We start from the raw sequence: 16,399 nt of genomic DNA, 5'->3' as shown, positions 1-16,399 counted from the left end.
GCTAAGACAGCAGTCATTAGAGCAAGAAATGTCAAATGCAGGAACTAGCATGGTGACTTGCTTTGGGGAGGGGTGGGGAGAGAAATTCAAGAGACATCTGGTGGAAGCCACAGTATGGGGTGACCGGCTGGAGAGGAGTAATTTCACACTGTCAGGCTTTGAGCCTCAGAACTGGAGGGACTGAAGAGGAAGGCCTGAATTAGGGGCTGCAGTGGTTGTGTTCTCCAGAATAAAATCAAAAGAGCAGGGTACCGTCCAGTGAAAGGTTGCTGTTTTCCAGGCACTGTCACTAAGCTCTCTGCAAACATTAACTAAGTCTCACTGCAGTCCTGCAGAGGACCAGGGACTTGCCCAAGGTCACATCACAGAGTTGGTAAGTGGCACAGCTGTGACTTAAAGCCGCACTGTCTGATTACAAACTTGATTACAAACTGATTACAATCCTGATGTGCTCCTTCAAGTGTGAGTGGGAGCAAGACATGCAGGGCCAACTCAAGCAGAGCACAAGCAGAGCCTTGGCCTGCTCTGCACGCCTCACACCACCAAGCCCATGCTCTGTCGTCAGTAAATACTTGGTTAATTGATTTTGTGTAGGAGCTGGGCACCAGAGGGCCTCATTAAAACACAGAACCAAGGTCGCTAGCTCTAGATTTTTAAACACTGAGCAAAACTAGGATTTTCAAATACACTGTTAAAACCAAGCAAGCAAATTAACAAATAGTCCTGCAAATAATGTGATGATAATGTGGTTTTTTACAGGCTCCTCAGGTGGCTTCCAGTGGTCATGTATGAATGTGAGAGTTGGACTATAAAGAAAGCTGAGAGCCGAAGAATTAATGCTTTTGAACTGTGGTGTTGGAGAAGACTCTTGAGAGCCCCTTGGACTGCAAGGAGATCCAACCAGTTCATCCTAAAGGAGATCAGTTCTGGGTGTTCATTGGAAGGACTGATGTTGAAGCTGAAATTTCAGTACTTTGGTCACCTCATGCGAAGAGCTGACTCATTTGAAAGGACCCTGATGCTGGGGAAGATTGAGGGCAGGAGGAGAAGGGGATGACAGAGGATGAAATGGTTGGATGGCATCACCGACTCAATGGACATGAGTTTGGGTGGACTCTGGGAGTTGGTGATGGACAGGGAGGCCTGGCATGCTGCAGTCCATGTGGTCACAAAGAGTCGGACACGACTGAGCGACTGAACTGAACAGCTGGCTCAGTGGTAAAGAATGTGCCTGCCGATGGAGGAGAGGCAGGAGATGCAGGTTCCATCCCACAGTCAAGAAGATCCCCTGGAGAGGGAAATAGTAACCCACTCCAGTATTCTTGCCTGGGAAATCCCATAGACAGAGGGGCCTGGCGGGTTATACTCCATGGGGTTGCAAACAATGGGACACAATTTAGCCACTAAACAATAACAACAGTGCAATTCTACAGGAAATAACATTCAGATATTTTTGATCTTAAGATGGATAGCTTCACCTGTTTATTGAGTGGTTATTACATGCTAGCTCTTTAAAGATGGTTTCACATCTCATCAACAACCCAGTCATGTATAGAATCATGATGCCTGTTTTCACGATAAAGGACGTGAAGTGCTGACTGTTAAGTAATGCAAGTTCACGTGAGTGTCGTGAACAATCTCCAAAGAGAATGTCCTTTCCACGGATACCTGTTGGCCCTCCCCACACGAAAGGTGCATCTCTTCCATCCCAGAGAGTTCATCCTCTTACCTCTCATCACATGTGGTGGAGGGGTTGACTCAAGCACCTGAGCACTGACAGCAGGCAATGGGACCCTTGGCGCTGGCGAAGGGTTGACCCACGAAGGGACTGAATTTGGGGTCACTCTGCTGCCGTGATACAGGGCACCTGCATGGAGAAAACTGTATCCATTCATTTCTGGGTTTACTTTTCTATAGAAGCTGCTTAAAATTTTAAGAATCAGATTTATGCAGACCAACGCCAGCGGTTCTCAGCTAGATTTTTTTAGAATTATTTTTATTTCTGGGTTCTCTCTCTTTCAGCTCCATGTGTCATCATGAATGAAATTCGTTGTAACTATTTAAAGAAGGTGAGAATTTTTTAATGTTGATTTAAATAATGTGTGAGGGGAGTACACAGATTTTCAGAATTTCTTTGGAAGACAAGTGAGCAAACATGTTCGAAGATGGCAGCGATAAACTGTGGCTGAAGTCAACTGGCAGGAAGGTCACCTGGATTGGGTAGAGGACACCCAATTGAAGGACACAGGATTGGGACGTGGAGACGGGCTAGCGATGGAGAGAGGAGGGGATGGAGGACCTTGCTGCAGGATAAGAATACTGGAATACTGACCGGAATACTTCTCCTCCAGGTAGGGAGACTCACCTGAGCAGCAGGCATGGTCCTGCGGAGGGGAGTCTGCTAGCATGCGCTCATCCCCGGCCTCATTCTCAATCACCATCGCCGTGAGGGGGGTCACTATGTGGTGATCCAGAGACATCTGCAGGATCGCCTTTGTAATTTCCCTTTTCACAGCAGCTGTAGGAGCCAGGCTCCTGTGTCCGGGAAACAGAGACATTGGACAGCATCACAAGACCGAATTCCGCTGCTTCTGGGGTCAACCGGGACGCTGGGGGCCACGAGGGAAAACAGAACGAGCTGGCTTTGCGAAGCTTAGTGTTTTACCTAGTTATGCACCCTGAAGGAATTTTTTTTTTTTTTAGGAATTTTTAAAATTTCTTCTTTTATTTTTTAATTGGTGAAAAATTGCTTTACCATGCTGTGTTTGTTACTACGTATAGCAATGAGAATCAGTCATAATGATATTAATATATATATATCCCCTCCCTTTTGAGCCTCCCTCTTGGAACTTTTTAAACAGATTATTATTTTCTTTTTAATGAAGTACAGTTGATTTACATTGTAATTTTCTTTTTTTTTGATGGATCTCAAATTTATTTTTATGAATGTTCCTCATTAAATTAGCAATAACCACAAAAATATATATATTTTTTATTAACAAGACTTGTCCTTAGGAGAGTCTTTTTTTTTTTTTTCGAGTTTTCTGGAAATTAGTCATTTTTACTCTTTTTTAATGTACTTTTTAACTGGAGTATAATTGCTTTACAATGTTGTGTTAATTTCTGCTGTACAGGAAAGTGATTCAGTTACACATACATATATACACACACATATATACATTTACATTCTTTTTTAAAGTATTCTTTTCCATGATGGTTTATTATAGGATACTGAATATAGTTCTCTGTGCCAGACAGTAGGCCCTTGTTGTTTATCCATTCTATATGGAACAGGTTACATTTGCTAGCCCCCACCTCCCAAATTCCTCCTCCGTTCCCCACCCCACTCAATCCCCCTTGGTGACCACACATCCAGACTATTTTTCAGAGCAGTTTCATACTCACAGTGAAACTGAGCAGAACGTAGAGATTTTATATCTACTCCCTGCCCCTCCCCTACGCGATAGCCTCCCCCTTCTCAGCATCTCCCATTAGAAGTGGTACATGTGTCAAATCGATACATCTACATCTACACGTCATCATCACCCAAAGTCCACAGCTGACATTAGGGGTCATGCTTGTGCTGTACATTCTGTGGGTTTGGACCAATGTATCACAACAGGTATCCATCATAACAGTGTCAAGCAGAGTAGTTTCATGGTCCTAACCCCCACCCTCCATGCATCCTTCCTGCTCCCCACTTGCTGGCAACCACTGATTTGTTTAAGGGATTGTTTTTTAAAAAAATCAATGTTTAACTTCAGCACCAATTTGCTATATCCCTTTAAAGGGGTTGCCTTTCTAAAGGGGAGGAGACATTGCTCACTCACTCTAAAGCCACAGTTTACAATCTTGTGTCTGTTTTATAATCTTATTGACATCATGGAATTTTTGAGTATGGTTATACCTCTATATTTCATTTTTCCCAAATTCATTCAGACCAGTCTGCTCCCCCTTCCCAAGAATCTGATCAAATAGGTGAAGGGGCTGAGGAGCAGTCACTTTCCTCACCAAAGACCGACCCCAACCCCACCCCATAATCCTGATGGTGGTCAAAGAAACATACATTTCTCTAGAAACATAGTTTTCGTATTGGAGCATTTAAACACCAGTCAGCTAAGAAGCCAGAGATGAAACAGTATCTATAGGAAGTCCTTAGGTGATATCAGAATTGCAATAACCTTAAATTTCTCTTAGGACATTTAACTATTTTCAGGAGTGAATGCAAATGAATTCATGATACCCACTGCAATGAGATGGATGAACCTCACAGACATCATATGGAGTGCAAGAAGCCAGAAACAAAAGAATACAGTTTGTATCACTGTAAGAAATTTTGTCATAGACAACTAATAGTGACAGATGTCAGAAGAGTGACTTCTACTCAAGGCAAGAGGTACGTGTTGAGTGTGAAGAAGAATGAAGGAGACTCAGAGATGAAAGAAATGCTCTGAAACTGGATCTAGTACTGATGACATGGGTGACGTAGTTAAAATTCATTAAACTGTACATTTAAAATTAATGCACATCACATCCATCAAGAAAAAAGAGAGTGAACCCCGCTTTAGTTAAAAGTGCTTGCATGCATGCATGCCAAGTTACTTCAGTTGTGTCTGATTCTTTGTGACTCTACGGACTGTAGCCTGCCAGGCTCCTCTGTCCGTGGGATTCTCCAGGCAAAAATACTGGAGTGGGTTGCCAACCCAGAGATCAAACCCACGTCTCTTATGTCTCCTGCATTTGCACGTGAGTTCCCTACAACTAGTGCCATCCGCGAAGCCCCCAAAGTGCTTGAAACCAGTGGAAATGAATACTCCAAACCCTGAAATAATTTGCTGCCTTTCTTGGTTCCAAACTCTTTTTTGTCTGTGACGTCAAGTAACCTCGGCTAACCTTTTGCAAATCCCTGTGGCATATGGTCTTCTTACCGTTCAGCTAAAAGTTGGTTGATGGTCAGATAGGCCCACAATTTCCTGGTGAAATCAGGATCCGCATGCTTGTCCTTGGATAGAAAATTCTCCAAGCCATCCATCTCAGCCAGGGTTTCCAAGACTAACTCTGCGTTGGCCTAGACGATGGAAGGACACCAGGGGAGTGGAACTGTAGTTAAGCAGTTCACATTTTCTAAAGGGCCTACTGTGAGTGAGTCAGGGTAGCAGGCAACTTGCAGGGGGATGCAAAATGATCCAAAAGAATACACAAGAGGAAGTAAGTGCCACCCTCTGGGGTCTGGGCTTGGGTTTCAGAAGAAAAAGGTAAGGATTTACACCACAGCTGGGAAGATGGCACAGGTGTTCTCAGGAACTTCCTTTTCACTTTTTGCTTTTATTCTACCTAAGTGATTCTTGGAATTCTGCTATCAGCCTGTTAATATACAAGATGTACCCAGGAGATAATTAATATTTTTAGAATTAGCAGATAGACAAAAGTACCGAAGTTGCCGTGATAATGCTCTGTAACTGCCCCAATTTCTTAGGGTCCACTTTTCCAGCCACCACGATCTCTGAGCCTCCAAAATAGTTATGGAATCTGTTCTGAGTGACGTCTGTGACTGATGTTTGGGGATAGTTAAACTGAACATTCCGGAGCAAGGGAGTTGAGACCTGGTTGTAGAATTTCTACAATTCATTAAAAAAAAAAAAAAAAAAGAAACAGAGAAATCATTATTTTCATACCACATTACAAATCTGAAGCATTTTTCTCTGAGATTCTTCAAGTGCTTAGTATTCTTCCAAGATCTCTGTGGAAAGCTATGGAAAATTCTCATAGTTATTACATGATCTGAAATAGAGATGACCAGGGCTTGTGAAGAAGATTACTCTTGGTTCAAGAGCCCAAAACTTTTTCTTTCTGTTATGACGAGCATGAAAAGCTCATGGACACTCATAATAAGATAAGTCATCTGGCTGGATATCCCTAAATTAGAACCTGTCTCTTACCTGTCCCCAGGTTTATATACAGTACCTCCTATTGATACATGGTACTTGGTACCAACAGAGGGTAGGATAAAATATATTCTTCTTCTCCTTAATCTTTTTTTGGTCCATTTAGTCAAAATAAACAAGTGATGCATACATATCCTTTATATTTAAGGAAACAAACAGGGTATAGTTGGCTTTGTGTTGCATTATAAAACATTGATTTCCAAGATGCCAATATACTTTTCCTTTTTTAAAAAAAAATTTTCTTGGCATATAGGTTAGTTGCCCAACTAGGGATTGAACTTGCACCTCTTTCATTGAAAGCACAGTCTTAACCCCTGGACTACCAGGGAAGTCCCAATGCCAATGTACTTTCAAGGAAGAACAGTTCTCTTGACAAGTAGCAGGACTGGAGAGATTCAAGAAACTTTGATGGTGCTTCCCAAGACGTGTTCAGGGACTAGGGACCTTTGTGCCCATCAACTGCCTCTCATCTCACTGTTACAGCAGATATACAAGTGGGGGTGGGGTGCGTGAGAAAGGAACTAACACAGCTGAAATAATGACAACTTTTACTTGAATTCAGCCATCTTCTTTTAGGCATCAGATATTGCTAGCTGAATGATTTCGAGTGAACAATGACCAAAAGAGGAACAGAAAACAAAGTCACCTTGAGTTGGACAGAAGTGTCCTGGTTTCCGTAAATCCTTTGTGCGATCCCACGGTTGTCATTGGAGAGTCTCTTCAAAAAGTCATAGTCCACATCAAATCCTATCCCCAAACTGAACAAGGAGATGTTGTCTTGTATGTTCTGCTTCACATTCTTCTGGATTTTGGACAGTTTCAGTTCACCTAAAGTTGATGTGGACAGGAAGGAAAGGAATGAGGAGGCAATGGCACAAAATTTTGGGAACATCCATGGAAGGCAGTTTGGCAAAATTCGTCCAAATTAAAAATGCACTTATGCTTCGATGTAGCTACATTGAGGATATAAGACACTGCACTAGTATGTATCAGCAATCCTCCTAGCATAGACTCAAATTCAAATGCAAGTTTTCCCAGATTGTGGAGGTGAAGCTGAGGCATTCAGCATCCCCCTCCCAAACATCTAGAGGCTGTTTTAAGTGGGGTGAGTGTTTCAGGGTCAAACGAACTCTTCTTTTAGGAAGCATGGGTTTAAACTGGCTTAGTGCTCTCTGTATGCTCAGTTGCTAAGTTGCGTGCGTCCGACTCTTTGCAAACCCCCGGACTGTAGCCTGCCAGCCTCCTCTGTCCATGGCATTTCCCAGGCAAGAATGCTAGAGTGGGTTTGCCATTTCCTGGTCCAGGGGATCTTCCCGACCCAGACATTGAACTTGTGTCTCTTGCATCTCCTGAATTGACAGGCGGATTCTATACCACTATGCCATTTGGGAGGCCCAAGCTGGTGTAGACACTCAGGCAAATGCCATTCGAGTTCCCATTTTAAGCCAAGCACGTTCCCAAGAAACAACAGGAAACATATGTATCACTAAAATGGAAGGGGTACTTACCTACTGTTGGATCCCCATCAGACACCAAGATGATCAGTGAGACAGAGTTGGGGTCCAACATGCCCAAGTTATTGGCTTCATTCAAAATAAAGATGGCCCGCAGCAGGGCTTCATTGATATTCGTGCCTGGGAAAGCCAGAGAATGTGCTGGTCTGTTACATACTCTTGAGTTTCCACAGAAACAACCATCTCTTGCCTTGAGCCCAGGTTCATCTGTCTGGTGACAACTCACATGTAGTTCATTCAGTATCCAAATCATTCAACTGCTTTCCAAATTTTGCCCAGACTGGTCCAGATCCCCCGGTGGAGTAAAATATTCACTTTGTATTAAGAGTGAATAGTTCCTTTAGAGATGAAGTAACCCTTTCAAAGCACCAGTCATTTTGTTAACCACCAACGTGAAGTTACTTATTCAGCCCTTGACATATTTGGATGCTGTTCTGCAGACAATTATGTGTTATTCTATGTGTTTTTCCCCCTTTTTTAAATCGAAGTTTAGCTGACATACAATGTTGTGTTAATTTCTGCTGTACAGCAAAGTAATTCAGTTATATATATATATATATATATATAAAATATACATTCTTTTGTGTGTTCTTTTCCATTATGGCTTATCACAGGATACTGAAGATAGTTCCCTGGGCCATACAGTAGTAGGCCTTGTTGTTTATCCATTCTATAGATAACAGTTAGCATCTGTTAATGCCAAACTCGCAATCCATCCCTGCCCCACCCCGCTTCCTCTTGGCAATCACAAGTCTCTTCTGTATGTCTGAGTCCGTTTCTTAGATAAGTTCACTTATGTCATATTTTAGTGATAGCACATGGTATTTGTCTCTCTCTTACTGTGTGAGTCATAAAAAAAGCTAATGTCACTTACTGACACCGTTTTCTGAGGACAGAATGGTTAAAAATGTGTGGGGGATGGGGTATGCATTATGCTTTCACCACACACTTAGTATGCATTGTTTAATAATAAATGTATTATTAAGACAAAGGCCACTGGGGTAAGGAATCATATTTCTCAACTGATTCTCGTATTTCTCAGGACTCCACTGAATCCAGTGGGAGTTTCTCACTGGGCTTTAGGCTAAACCCACTCACCTCCACTGGGCTGGATTTTCTCAATGTAATTCTTGGCATCTGCAACCTGTGTTTTAGTAGCTGAGACTAAATCGTTTCTCCAGGTTCGAACATTGTGGTTGAAATCAACCACGGAGAAGTGGTCTTCAGTTCGCAGGTCATCCAAAATGGTCTTCATTGCTTCCACCGTCTATTTTGAGAGAGAATGGAGAAGGGTCTTACTACATACTCTCTAAACCTAAGAAGAAATGAGGAAGCCCAATCATTCATCATTTTAAGCACTGGCTCGAGCTATGGTTCTCCCACAAACCTCATAAATCCGCCTCTGTCAACACAGATCTAACAGTCTCCTAGTCCATCCGAACATGTATACTGAAAGTTTTACTGCCTTGTTTTGTCATGCGTGACCAGTCTCACCCGCCTGACTTTATACTGAGAATCCTGAGCCTCAGATGTCCCCTTTGTGGTGCCTGAAAATCAAATGTATTTCTCAAGTCCCTCTACTCAGCCTTCTCACGCATTAATTCCTGCTTCTCATCTGCTTCGTCTTCAAACCACCAACACCTCCCTCTTCCTGTCTCAGCTGATGACCTGGAATCCTACTTCACTGAGAAATGGAAGTCATCAGATTTCTACAACCCCTGTCACCATAAACCTCACCCCCTGCCAGGATCTGTGCCCATACACTTTTCCCTGATGCCTGGTAATGCAGAAGAACTAGGAGAAGCATTTCTGCCTAATGCAAATCCATCCGCTGATGAGCTAGGTTGGGCTCTGTCTCATCTACTGAAAGGCGTGGCTCTGGCATCTGCCCTCTGCCTCTCCTGCATCAGGCATTTCACTCGATTGGTACATCTCCATACATACAATAACGCCGTAATTTCTCATGCCTTTAGAAACCTTGAATGTACCCATTTCCCCCATTTCTCTGTTTCCCTTTGCAATAAAATTCCTTGAAAAAATTATAAGCAAACTGTCTCCAAATCTTCTTTTCCTGTTCTCTCTGAAGGCCACTCTGTTCAGGTTTTCACCATCATCCCTCCACTGAAACTGTGCTCATCAAGGTTGTTGCTAAATCCAATGGACTCTTCTCATCCCATCAGACCCAATCTGAGCAGTATTTGGACCAACCGGTCACATTGCTGTTCTCATACAACTTCCTCATCTTCTTCCAGAACCTCGGACGCTCTCGGTTTTCTCCTCCTCTCATTGGCTGCTTTGTCTTCTTAAATGTATATATTATTTCGGCTGCACTGAATATCAGCTGCAGCACGTGGAATCTTAGGTCTTCACTGCAGCACGTGGGATCGTTAGTTGCAGCATGCAGGATATAGTTCCCTGACCAGGGATCGAACCCCAGCCACCTGCACTGGGACCACGGAGTCTTACCCCTGGGCCACAAGGAGAGTTGCTGGCTTAGTCTTCTTTGCTGATTCCTCCTCTTCTCCCCAAATTATCCTAGTTACTGGGATAGTGTAAGGCTCACTCTTTGTTTTCTTCTCTTATCTATACTTCCCCCTTGGTGTTCTCACCTGGTCTCATTGTTATGAGTAGCTTCTACACACTGGTGGCTCCTAAGTGCATATCTCACTCAATTCCTCACTTCTGAACACCAGACTTGCAGAACCAACAGCCTGCTTGATGTGTCATGTCCACTGGGCGTGTAACAGTCATCTCAAACTTCAGTGATGAGCTAAGTGCCTGACGCAAGTCAGGTGCTTAATAAATACTTGTTAACTGAGGGAAGGAAGGAACAAATAAACTGTTGCATTAGGGCAGTGGTTCTCAAATGAGGATAATTTTCTCCCCAGGGGACATGTGGCAATGTCTGAAGACACTTTTGTAAGTGTGGAGGGGGAGAAGACCACCTTCTTTCTCATTCTTTTCTTTTTTTTTTTTTTTCATTCTTTTCTTTATTTTGAATTTTATTTATTTATTTTTGGCTGTGCTGTGCCTTTGTTGCTGTGTGTAGGCTTTCTCTAGTTGCAGTTTGCAGGTTAGCTGCCTCGCAGCATGTGGGATCTTCCCAGATCAGGGATCGAACCCATGTCTCCTGCACTGTAGGGCCGATTCTTAGCCATTCTTAGCCACTGGACCACCAGGGAAGCCCTCTGAGACATCTTTGATTCTCATGACCAGGAGGGTGAGGTCCATGGCATCTAGTGAATAGATGTTGCTAAACATCCTACAATCTTCAGTGTGTGGTCCCCACGACACAGGATTCATCAGCCCTGAATGTCACAAGTGCCACTGCTGAGAACCTGGTGATAGGTAGGCGGGGCCAAGTCTTTTCCATCTTTAGGATCCTAGAACAGTAGTGAACACTTGGGTGGTCATAAATGATTGCTGAATGAATGGAGAGCCATTGGTTGGTTCAAACTGGTTGAATGGGTGGATTGATGAGGAAAATAAAGGATATCCTTGATCACAATTGCACCTACACCATTAACACTGAAGGAGCCTATGCGGAACTCCAAACTGGAAGACATAAGACGGAATGATCACCCTCAAGGAATTACAACATAATTAGAAAAACTGTGCATTAAACGCTTTCAAAGTTATTCATGCACAATGGCAAGTTATTAGTCTAAAATGTCATGCAAGAGAACGAAAGGAATATGAAGCAGAAGCCTGAGCAGAGTGAGAAGAGGTTATACAGCAGCAAAATTTTTCAAAAAGGCGGATTTTGAGATAAATTTCTCCTGTTTAGAGGTCACCCAGCCTGTGTTACTTTGTGAGCAGCCTGAACTAAGACTAGCTCTAGGGGGAAGGGGCCCCCAACAACTGCACCATCATGAGGAGATCAGAGAAGGCGGGGTGTCCTGGGTACCACTGCAACCCAGGGCTACTCACTTGTTTCATTTTAATTCCCCACATTGAGCCACTAACGTCGATGACAAACAGGATGTTTTTGGGAATTGGGTCCATGTTCTCAGGAGCAAAGAAGTGGACAAAATATCCATTAAATACCTGAAAAACAGCACATATGTGTGAGCCGAACCATTACCAGTGTTTGGCATGTAGGAGGATGGGGGTCTGGGGACTGAGAGGGGAGTGGAGACCACGAGGAGCAGGAGGCAGGACGGCCGTAAAGAACAGAGGCGTGGCTATGTCCATCTCTCCTTTCTTCCTGTGCCTGCTCCGTCCTTTTCTGAAAGGGCCCAGCCTCTCCGCAGTTTACCTCCCAGGGCATTTCCCTGGGGGTTTATTCAACAAGAAACAGATCTTTGGCTCAGGCAGGGCTGGCCCCTGAGAGTTGTATGCACCCACCTGAAGTTCCCCAACCTTCTCCTCTCTGTTCACATCATACATCACCACCAGGTCACCATCGACCATCGTCTCTGAGCAGTTGAGGCATTTTCTCTGTTGTGCTACCGTGGGCTTGAAGGCAACGTGTGCCTGGAAAGAGCAATGGTGTCAGAGCCCGGTCTCTGCCCGCTCCCTGTCCGGGGGGAACACCTTCCCACGCACACAGGTGAAGGTCCAGGGCCACTCTGCACCCAAACAGCATCAGTGGCCCTATCAGAGGGGCATCTAGCAGCCTTCAGTGCTATGGGCCAGGCTTCAGTCCTTTACAAGAGATTCGAAGAATTCCTCCCTCCCCCTCACCCCCACCCCATGGAAGAAATGGCCACCTGCTCTAGAAAGAGTTGGCAAAAAGTTCTTAAAGGACTTTGACCCCTCCAAAGGTGGTTACTATTGGCCATTAAGGCAGAGAGAATTAAGCTGAGTATCTCTTGCAGTGATAAAGGAAAATTCTCTATATATTATGTGAAAACTGTCTTTTAGCTACCGGTCCAGTGGGTGACTTGGGGGAAATGGGCTTCAAAATGGACAGACACTGGTCACAATGCAATGAAACGATTGGTTTTGTTCTGTATGTCCTGTGGGGGGCCCTAGACTTTGCTCAGGGATCACAGTTCCTTGAGCTCAGCACCTGACAACTTTTCTATCCCCTAGAGCCGAGAAGGAGAGGAAAACCCGTGAACCAGTAGCCACTCAGACTCAGTCACAACACTGCTTGTGGTACCTTCTGGTGTCCTTTAGATACAATGGGAACGCCGTCAAAATGCCCATCAAATGTGTCCAGAACATGAAGAGATCTTAGTCCTTGAGGTTCAATAATCCACACATCTACCTAGAAGTGGAAAAGTTACTTAAAGCATTAAAACATCTTTCAAGACTTTGAGCAAGAAGTACGATTATCAATTCTAAGTCCTCTGCTCTTTTCATCTCCAGGATCTCCCAAAGATGATCTGGCATGGCTCCACCATCCCTTCTGCAAATTCTTTAAATACTGTGTAATGTGATGCATCTCACCAGGGAGGCTTAAAGACCCTCTGGGCAAGTCAGGGCTCCCTTTCTATTGCTTTATTTCTCTGGAATTTAATTCTCCTTCTTCTACTCCATTCCATGCCATTCCATTCTTATTTATAAGAAAATTTTACATGATCCATTCATCCCCTTGAATCTTCTTTGTCTATGGGCAATTTACAACCTGTCTGCTTCACCCTTGTCTGTGTCAAACAAAGACCAGGTGAATTGTGTTCTTCCCTGGGTTTCTTCCAGCCGGTCCTCCTCTGCCTCTTACACAAACGTTCACATGATGTTAACAAGTTTCGAGCCAAGAAAAGAGCAGCTCAGTTCTCAAGGCAAGAGGTGAAGACTATAGCAGAAGTGAGTTCAAGCTGCCCTGCACAGGCAGTGCTCTCCAGGTGATGAGAGTTGGGGTGCAACGGGGGGACTGTGGAGCAGACACAGACAGTAAACTCAACCTTCGCTGACCTCCTATTATTGGCCACCTATTTCTAAACGCTCATCGCACTTGGAACCAAGGAATCTAAGAAATGTTATGGGACTCTTTTCACAGATGAGAAAATTGAGGATCGGCATTAGTTGGAAGGTCAGTGTAGAGGGTTGAATGGTCCCCCCGCAACTCCCGACAGAGGCATGTCTACATTAAATCTTTGGAGGTTGAGACTGCTACCTGATTTGGGAAAAGGATCTTTGCGGATACAGTAAAGGATCTTGAGATGTGATCATCCTGAACCACCCGGTGGGCCTGAAATCCAATGACAAATGTTCTTACAGGAGCAGAGGGAGATCTGAGACACTCAGGGGAAGGCGATGTGACCAGGGAGGCACAGGTCAGAATGACGGGCCATGAGGCCACAAGCCAAGGAATGCCAGCAGCTTCCAGACCACAGAAGCTGCAAGGGACAGACCCTCCCCAAGAGCCCGGCCAACACCTTGACTGCAGTCCCCGCCCCCAGAACTGTGGAAGAAGACATCTCTGGTGTCATAAGGCCCCTGTGTGCAATCATCTGCTACAGCAGCTACAGGAAATTGACTCAGCAAATAAGGAGATGAGCTAGCCTTGAAACGTGTAAGGAAGCGGCACTTCCTTACTCCAAACCCAGAGTCAATTTCCATACATCACCCTGTTCTACAGTGTCACGTGGCGTGGAACACCATGAAGGGAAGACGAACAGAAAGCACAGATGGGGACCCAGCTCTAGGGGGCAGGGCTCACCTCCAGATGCTTGGCCAGTCGTCCTGGCTGCAGGTGGAGTCTGTGCTCGTAGGACCCCAGCTTCCTCCACTTTACTTCCTGGTAATGAAGTTCAAACTGCACCTTTGCTCCGGGGGCGATGCTTACTTCAGTCTTGAAGTCCTCCATGTCGAGAGCTCTGCTCCTAAAGATGCGAGCCCGCCCAGGTAAGTCAGCATATGTAGAATCTACGCAGAGGACGTCCAGGATGCCCTGGGCTAGCCACCTGCTCATTGCTTAGGAGAACAAACGGTAGGTCCAATAGAGATAACAGCAACTTCTAGATCAATTTCCTTCCAGTAGCCTGGAATTCCCCTCCCCATCCTACCTGATCTTTTTTCCTGCAGAGCTTCTTACAGATCTGAGTGTCATCTGCAAAGAGCTACTGGTTATTGATCCTCTATTACATGCCAGACACTTGACACATATCATTGTGTGTCAGCTTGACACCAAGACCTTCATTTAGCAAGTGATGACAAATGAGGCTCATAAAGGGTAAGGAACTCACTTGAGATCACATGTGAGTCAGCTGTACGGTCAGAACTCAATCCCAGTTTAGATGATCCAAAGGACAGCACACCTTTCCCCTACTGCTGGTAAGACTCATTCTAGGGATTCTTTACATTTTTAAAAGTCTTCATAAAGAAGACATCTATTATTTCAAATTGAACATGTATTTCCAGAACTAATGCCTTATTTATTCCCGTACGCGCCAAGTCCAATGTGATCACTCAACTTGAAGTGTTTATGGTTTTAAAGAGAAGACAGCAGGGCTGTCAAATGAGGGTGATTTGAGCCTTAGGAGAAACAGTCAGTGATTTTTTAAAAAATTAAATGGTAAACAAGCAAGGTGAGATTGTGGGTAATCGGATTGTGTGGGATCAGGGAAGTACCACAAAGAAGTGACCTAGCAGAGAAGGACGAGCTTCTCTGCCTTCCTGGGGCTGACCTGCCATGGAGGGAACGGGCTTGAGCACAGGCAGCAGTGGATGGGGACCCTGCCCTTACCTCACCAGTCCTGCCGACTTGCCTTTCGCTCTCGCCTGAGCGTAGAGGGCTCGGCCCACGGTTTTCTCCTTAATAGAACTAGTAAAAGTCGTGCCATCCACAGTCCTAAAAAATGACACAGGGGCCACAGATGAATAAAAGCACAACGAACAAACGAGCCAACAGCCCAACCTGGTGCACGTAATGTATTATTTATCATTTTGCACCTGAAAAGAACCTCCAAGTAGAGAGACATTTGCATGTTTCATAAAAGGAGTTCCTTTATCTGACAGTGTGATTTAAGATAGATGAGGTAGGTCCTGTACTAGAAGCTTTCTCTCCCATATTGTTACTTGTGTTTAAGATGCTTCTTCCCCAGTGTTCACAGCAACACTATTTACAACAGCCAAGACATGGAAGCAACCTAAGTGTCCACCCACAGAGGAATGGCTAAAGAAGATGTGGTGCATACACACACTGGAATACTACTCAGCCATAAAAAAGAACGAAACGATGCCATGTGCAGCGATATGGATGGACTCAGAAATTACCAAACTAAGTGAGGTAAGTCAGAGAAAGACAAACATCACATAATATGTGGAATCCCCCCCAAATTGATACAAATGAACTTATTTACAAAACAGAAACGGACTTTGAAAACAAACATATGGTTAACCAAAGGGGAAATGTGAAGGGGAAGTGATAAATTAGGAGTTAGGGATTAACACACACACACACCACTATATATAAAATAAGCAACAATGACCTAATGTATAGCACAGGGAACTCTACTCAATATTCTTTAATAACCTACATGGGGAGGATCTGCAGAAGAATGGACATATGTAGCCGTGTAACTGGATCACTTTGCTATACACCTGAAACTAACACAACGCTGTAGGTCAACTATACGCCAAGGCAAAATTTTTAAAAATGTTTCTTCATTTTCCAGGTTTACTCTTTGGGTTAAGGGTTGTTCGGTGCAGCCCTTTGGAATGACAAATGCGCCTGGGGCTATGATTGATAAACCACTAGCTCTCTGGCTGACATGGTTTGTTAAGACCATTCTTCCATGTATTAAGGATCCTTTGAGGGTGGAAAAGAGCCAAGAAAGACGGAGAAAAGTGCTGATCGACCCATGCCAAGTTTGTGTTTCTCTTTCTAACATCTCCCCGGGGGACCTCTGTCTTCTCTTGTCATCTCTGTCTCTACTACCTTACTCTTCACTTGCTGTCACCTAATCTATCCCAACAATGATTAGTCAGAGCAGTCTGATTAGAGTTTTTGAAGCAAAATAGAACATATGGCCTCTCCCTAAGGAAGTG

At 44.2% G+C, this 16,399-nt stretch overlaps 1 protein-coding gene across 1 annotated transcript in view; it reads right to left on the bottom strand.

The window, feature by feature from the left end:
- ITIH2 (inter-alpha-trypsin inhibitor heavy chain 2) overlaps positions 1–16,399 on the bottom strand; it is a 30,447-nt gene that overhangs the window by 7,145 nt on the left and 6,903 nt on the right. The window contains exons 5-16 of the mRNA XM_065919549.1: positions 15,096–15,200; positions 14,070–14,232; positions 12,567–12,674; positions 11,807–11,935; positions 11,390–11,506; positions 8,558–8,726; positions 7,454–7,579; positions 6,592–6,773; positions 5,433–5,618; positions 4,929–5,068; positions 2,366–2,535; positions 1,730–1,867 (exon numbers count right to left, since the gene is read on the bottom strand). Of these exons, the coding sequence (XP_065775621.1) occupies positions 1,730–1,867; positions 2,366–2,535; positions 4,929–5,068; positions 5,433–5,618; positions 6,592–6,773; positions 7,454–7,579; positions 8,558–8,726; positions 11,390–11,506; positions 11,807–11,935; positions 12,567–12,674; positions 14,070–14,232; positions 15,096–15,200 (1,733 nt within the window). The remainder of the gene's footprint in view (positions 1–1,729; positions 1,868–2,365; positions 2,536–4,928; positions 5,069–5,432; positions 5,619–6,591; positions 6,774–7,453; positions 7,580–8,557; positions 8,727–11,389; positions 11,507–11,806; positions 11,936–12,566; positions 12,675–14,069; positions 14,233–15,095; positions 15,201–16,399) is intronic.

Source organism: Muntiacus reevesi, chromosome 2 (genome assembly GCF_963930625.1).
Source record: "Muntiacus reevesi chromosome 2, mMunRee1.1, whole genome shotgun sequence".
NCBI lineage: Eukaryota > Metazoa > Chordata > Mammalia > Artiodactyla > Cervidae > Muntiacus > Muntiacus reevesi.
This window is presented reverse-complemented; position numbering and strand designations above follow the sequence as displayed.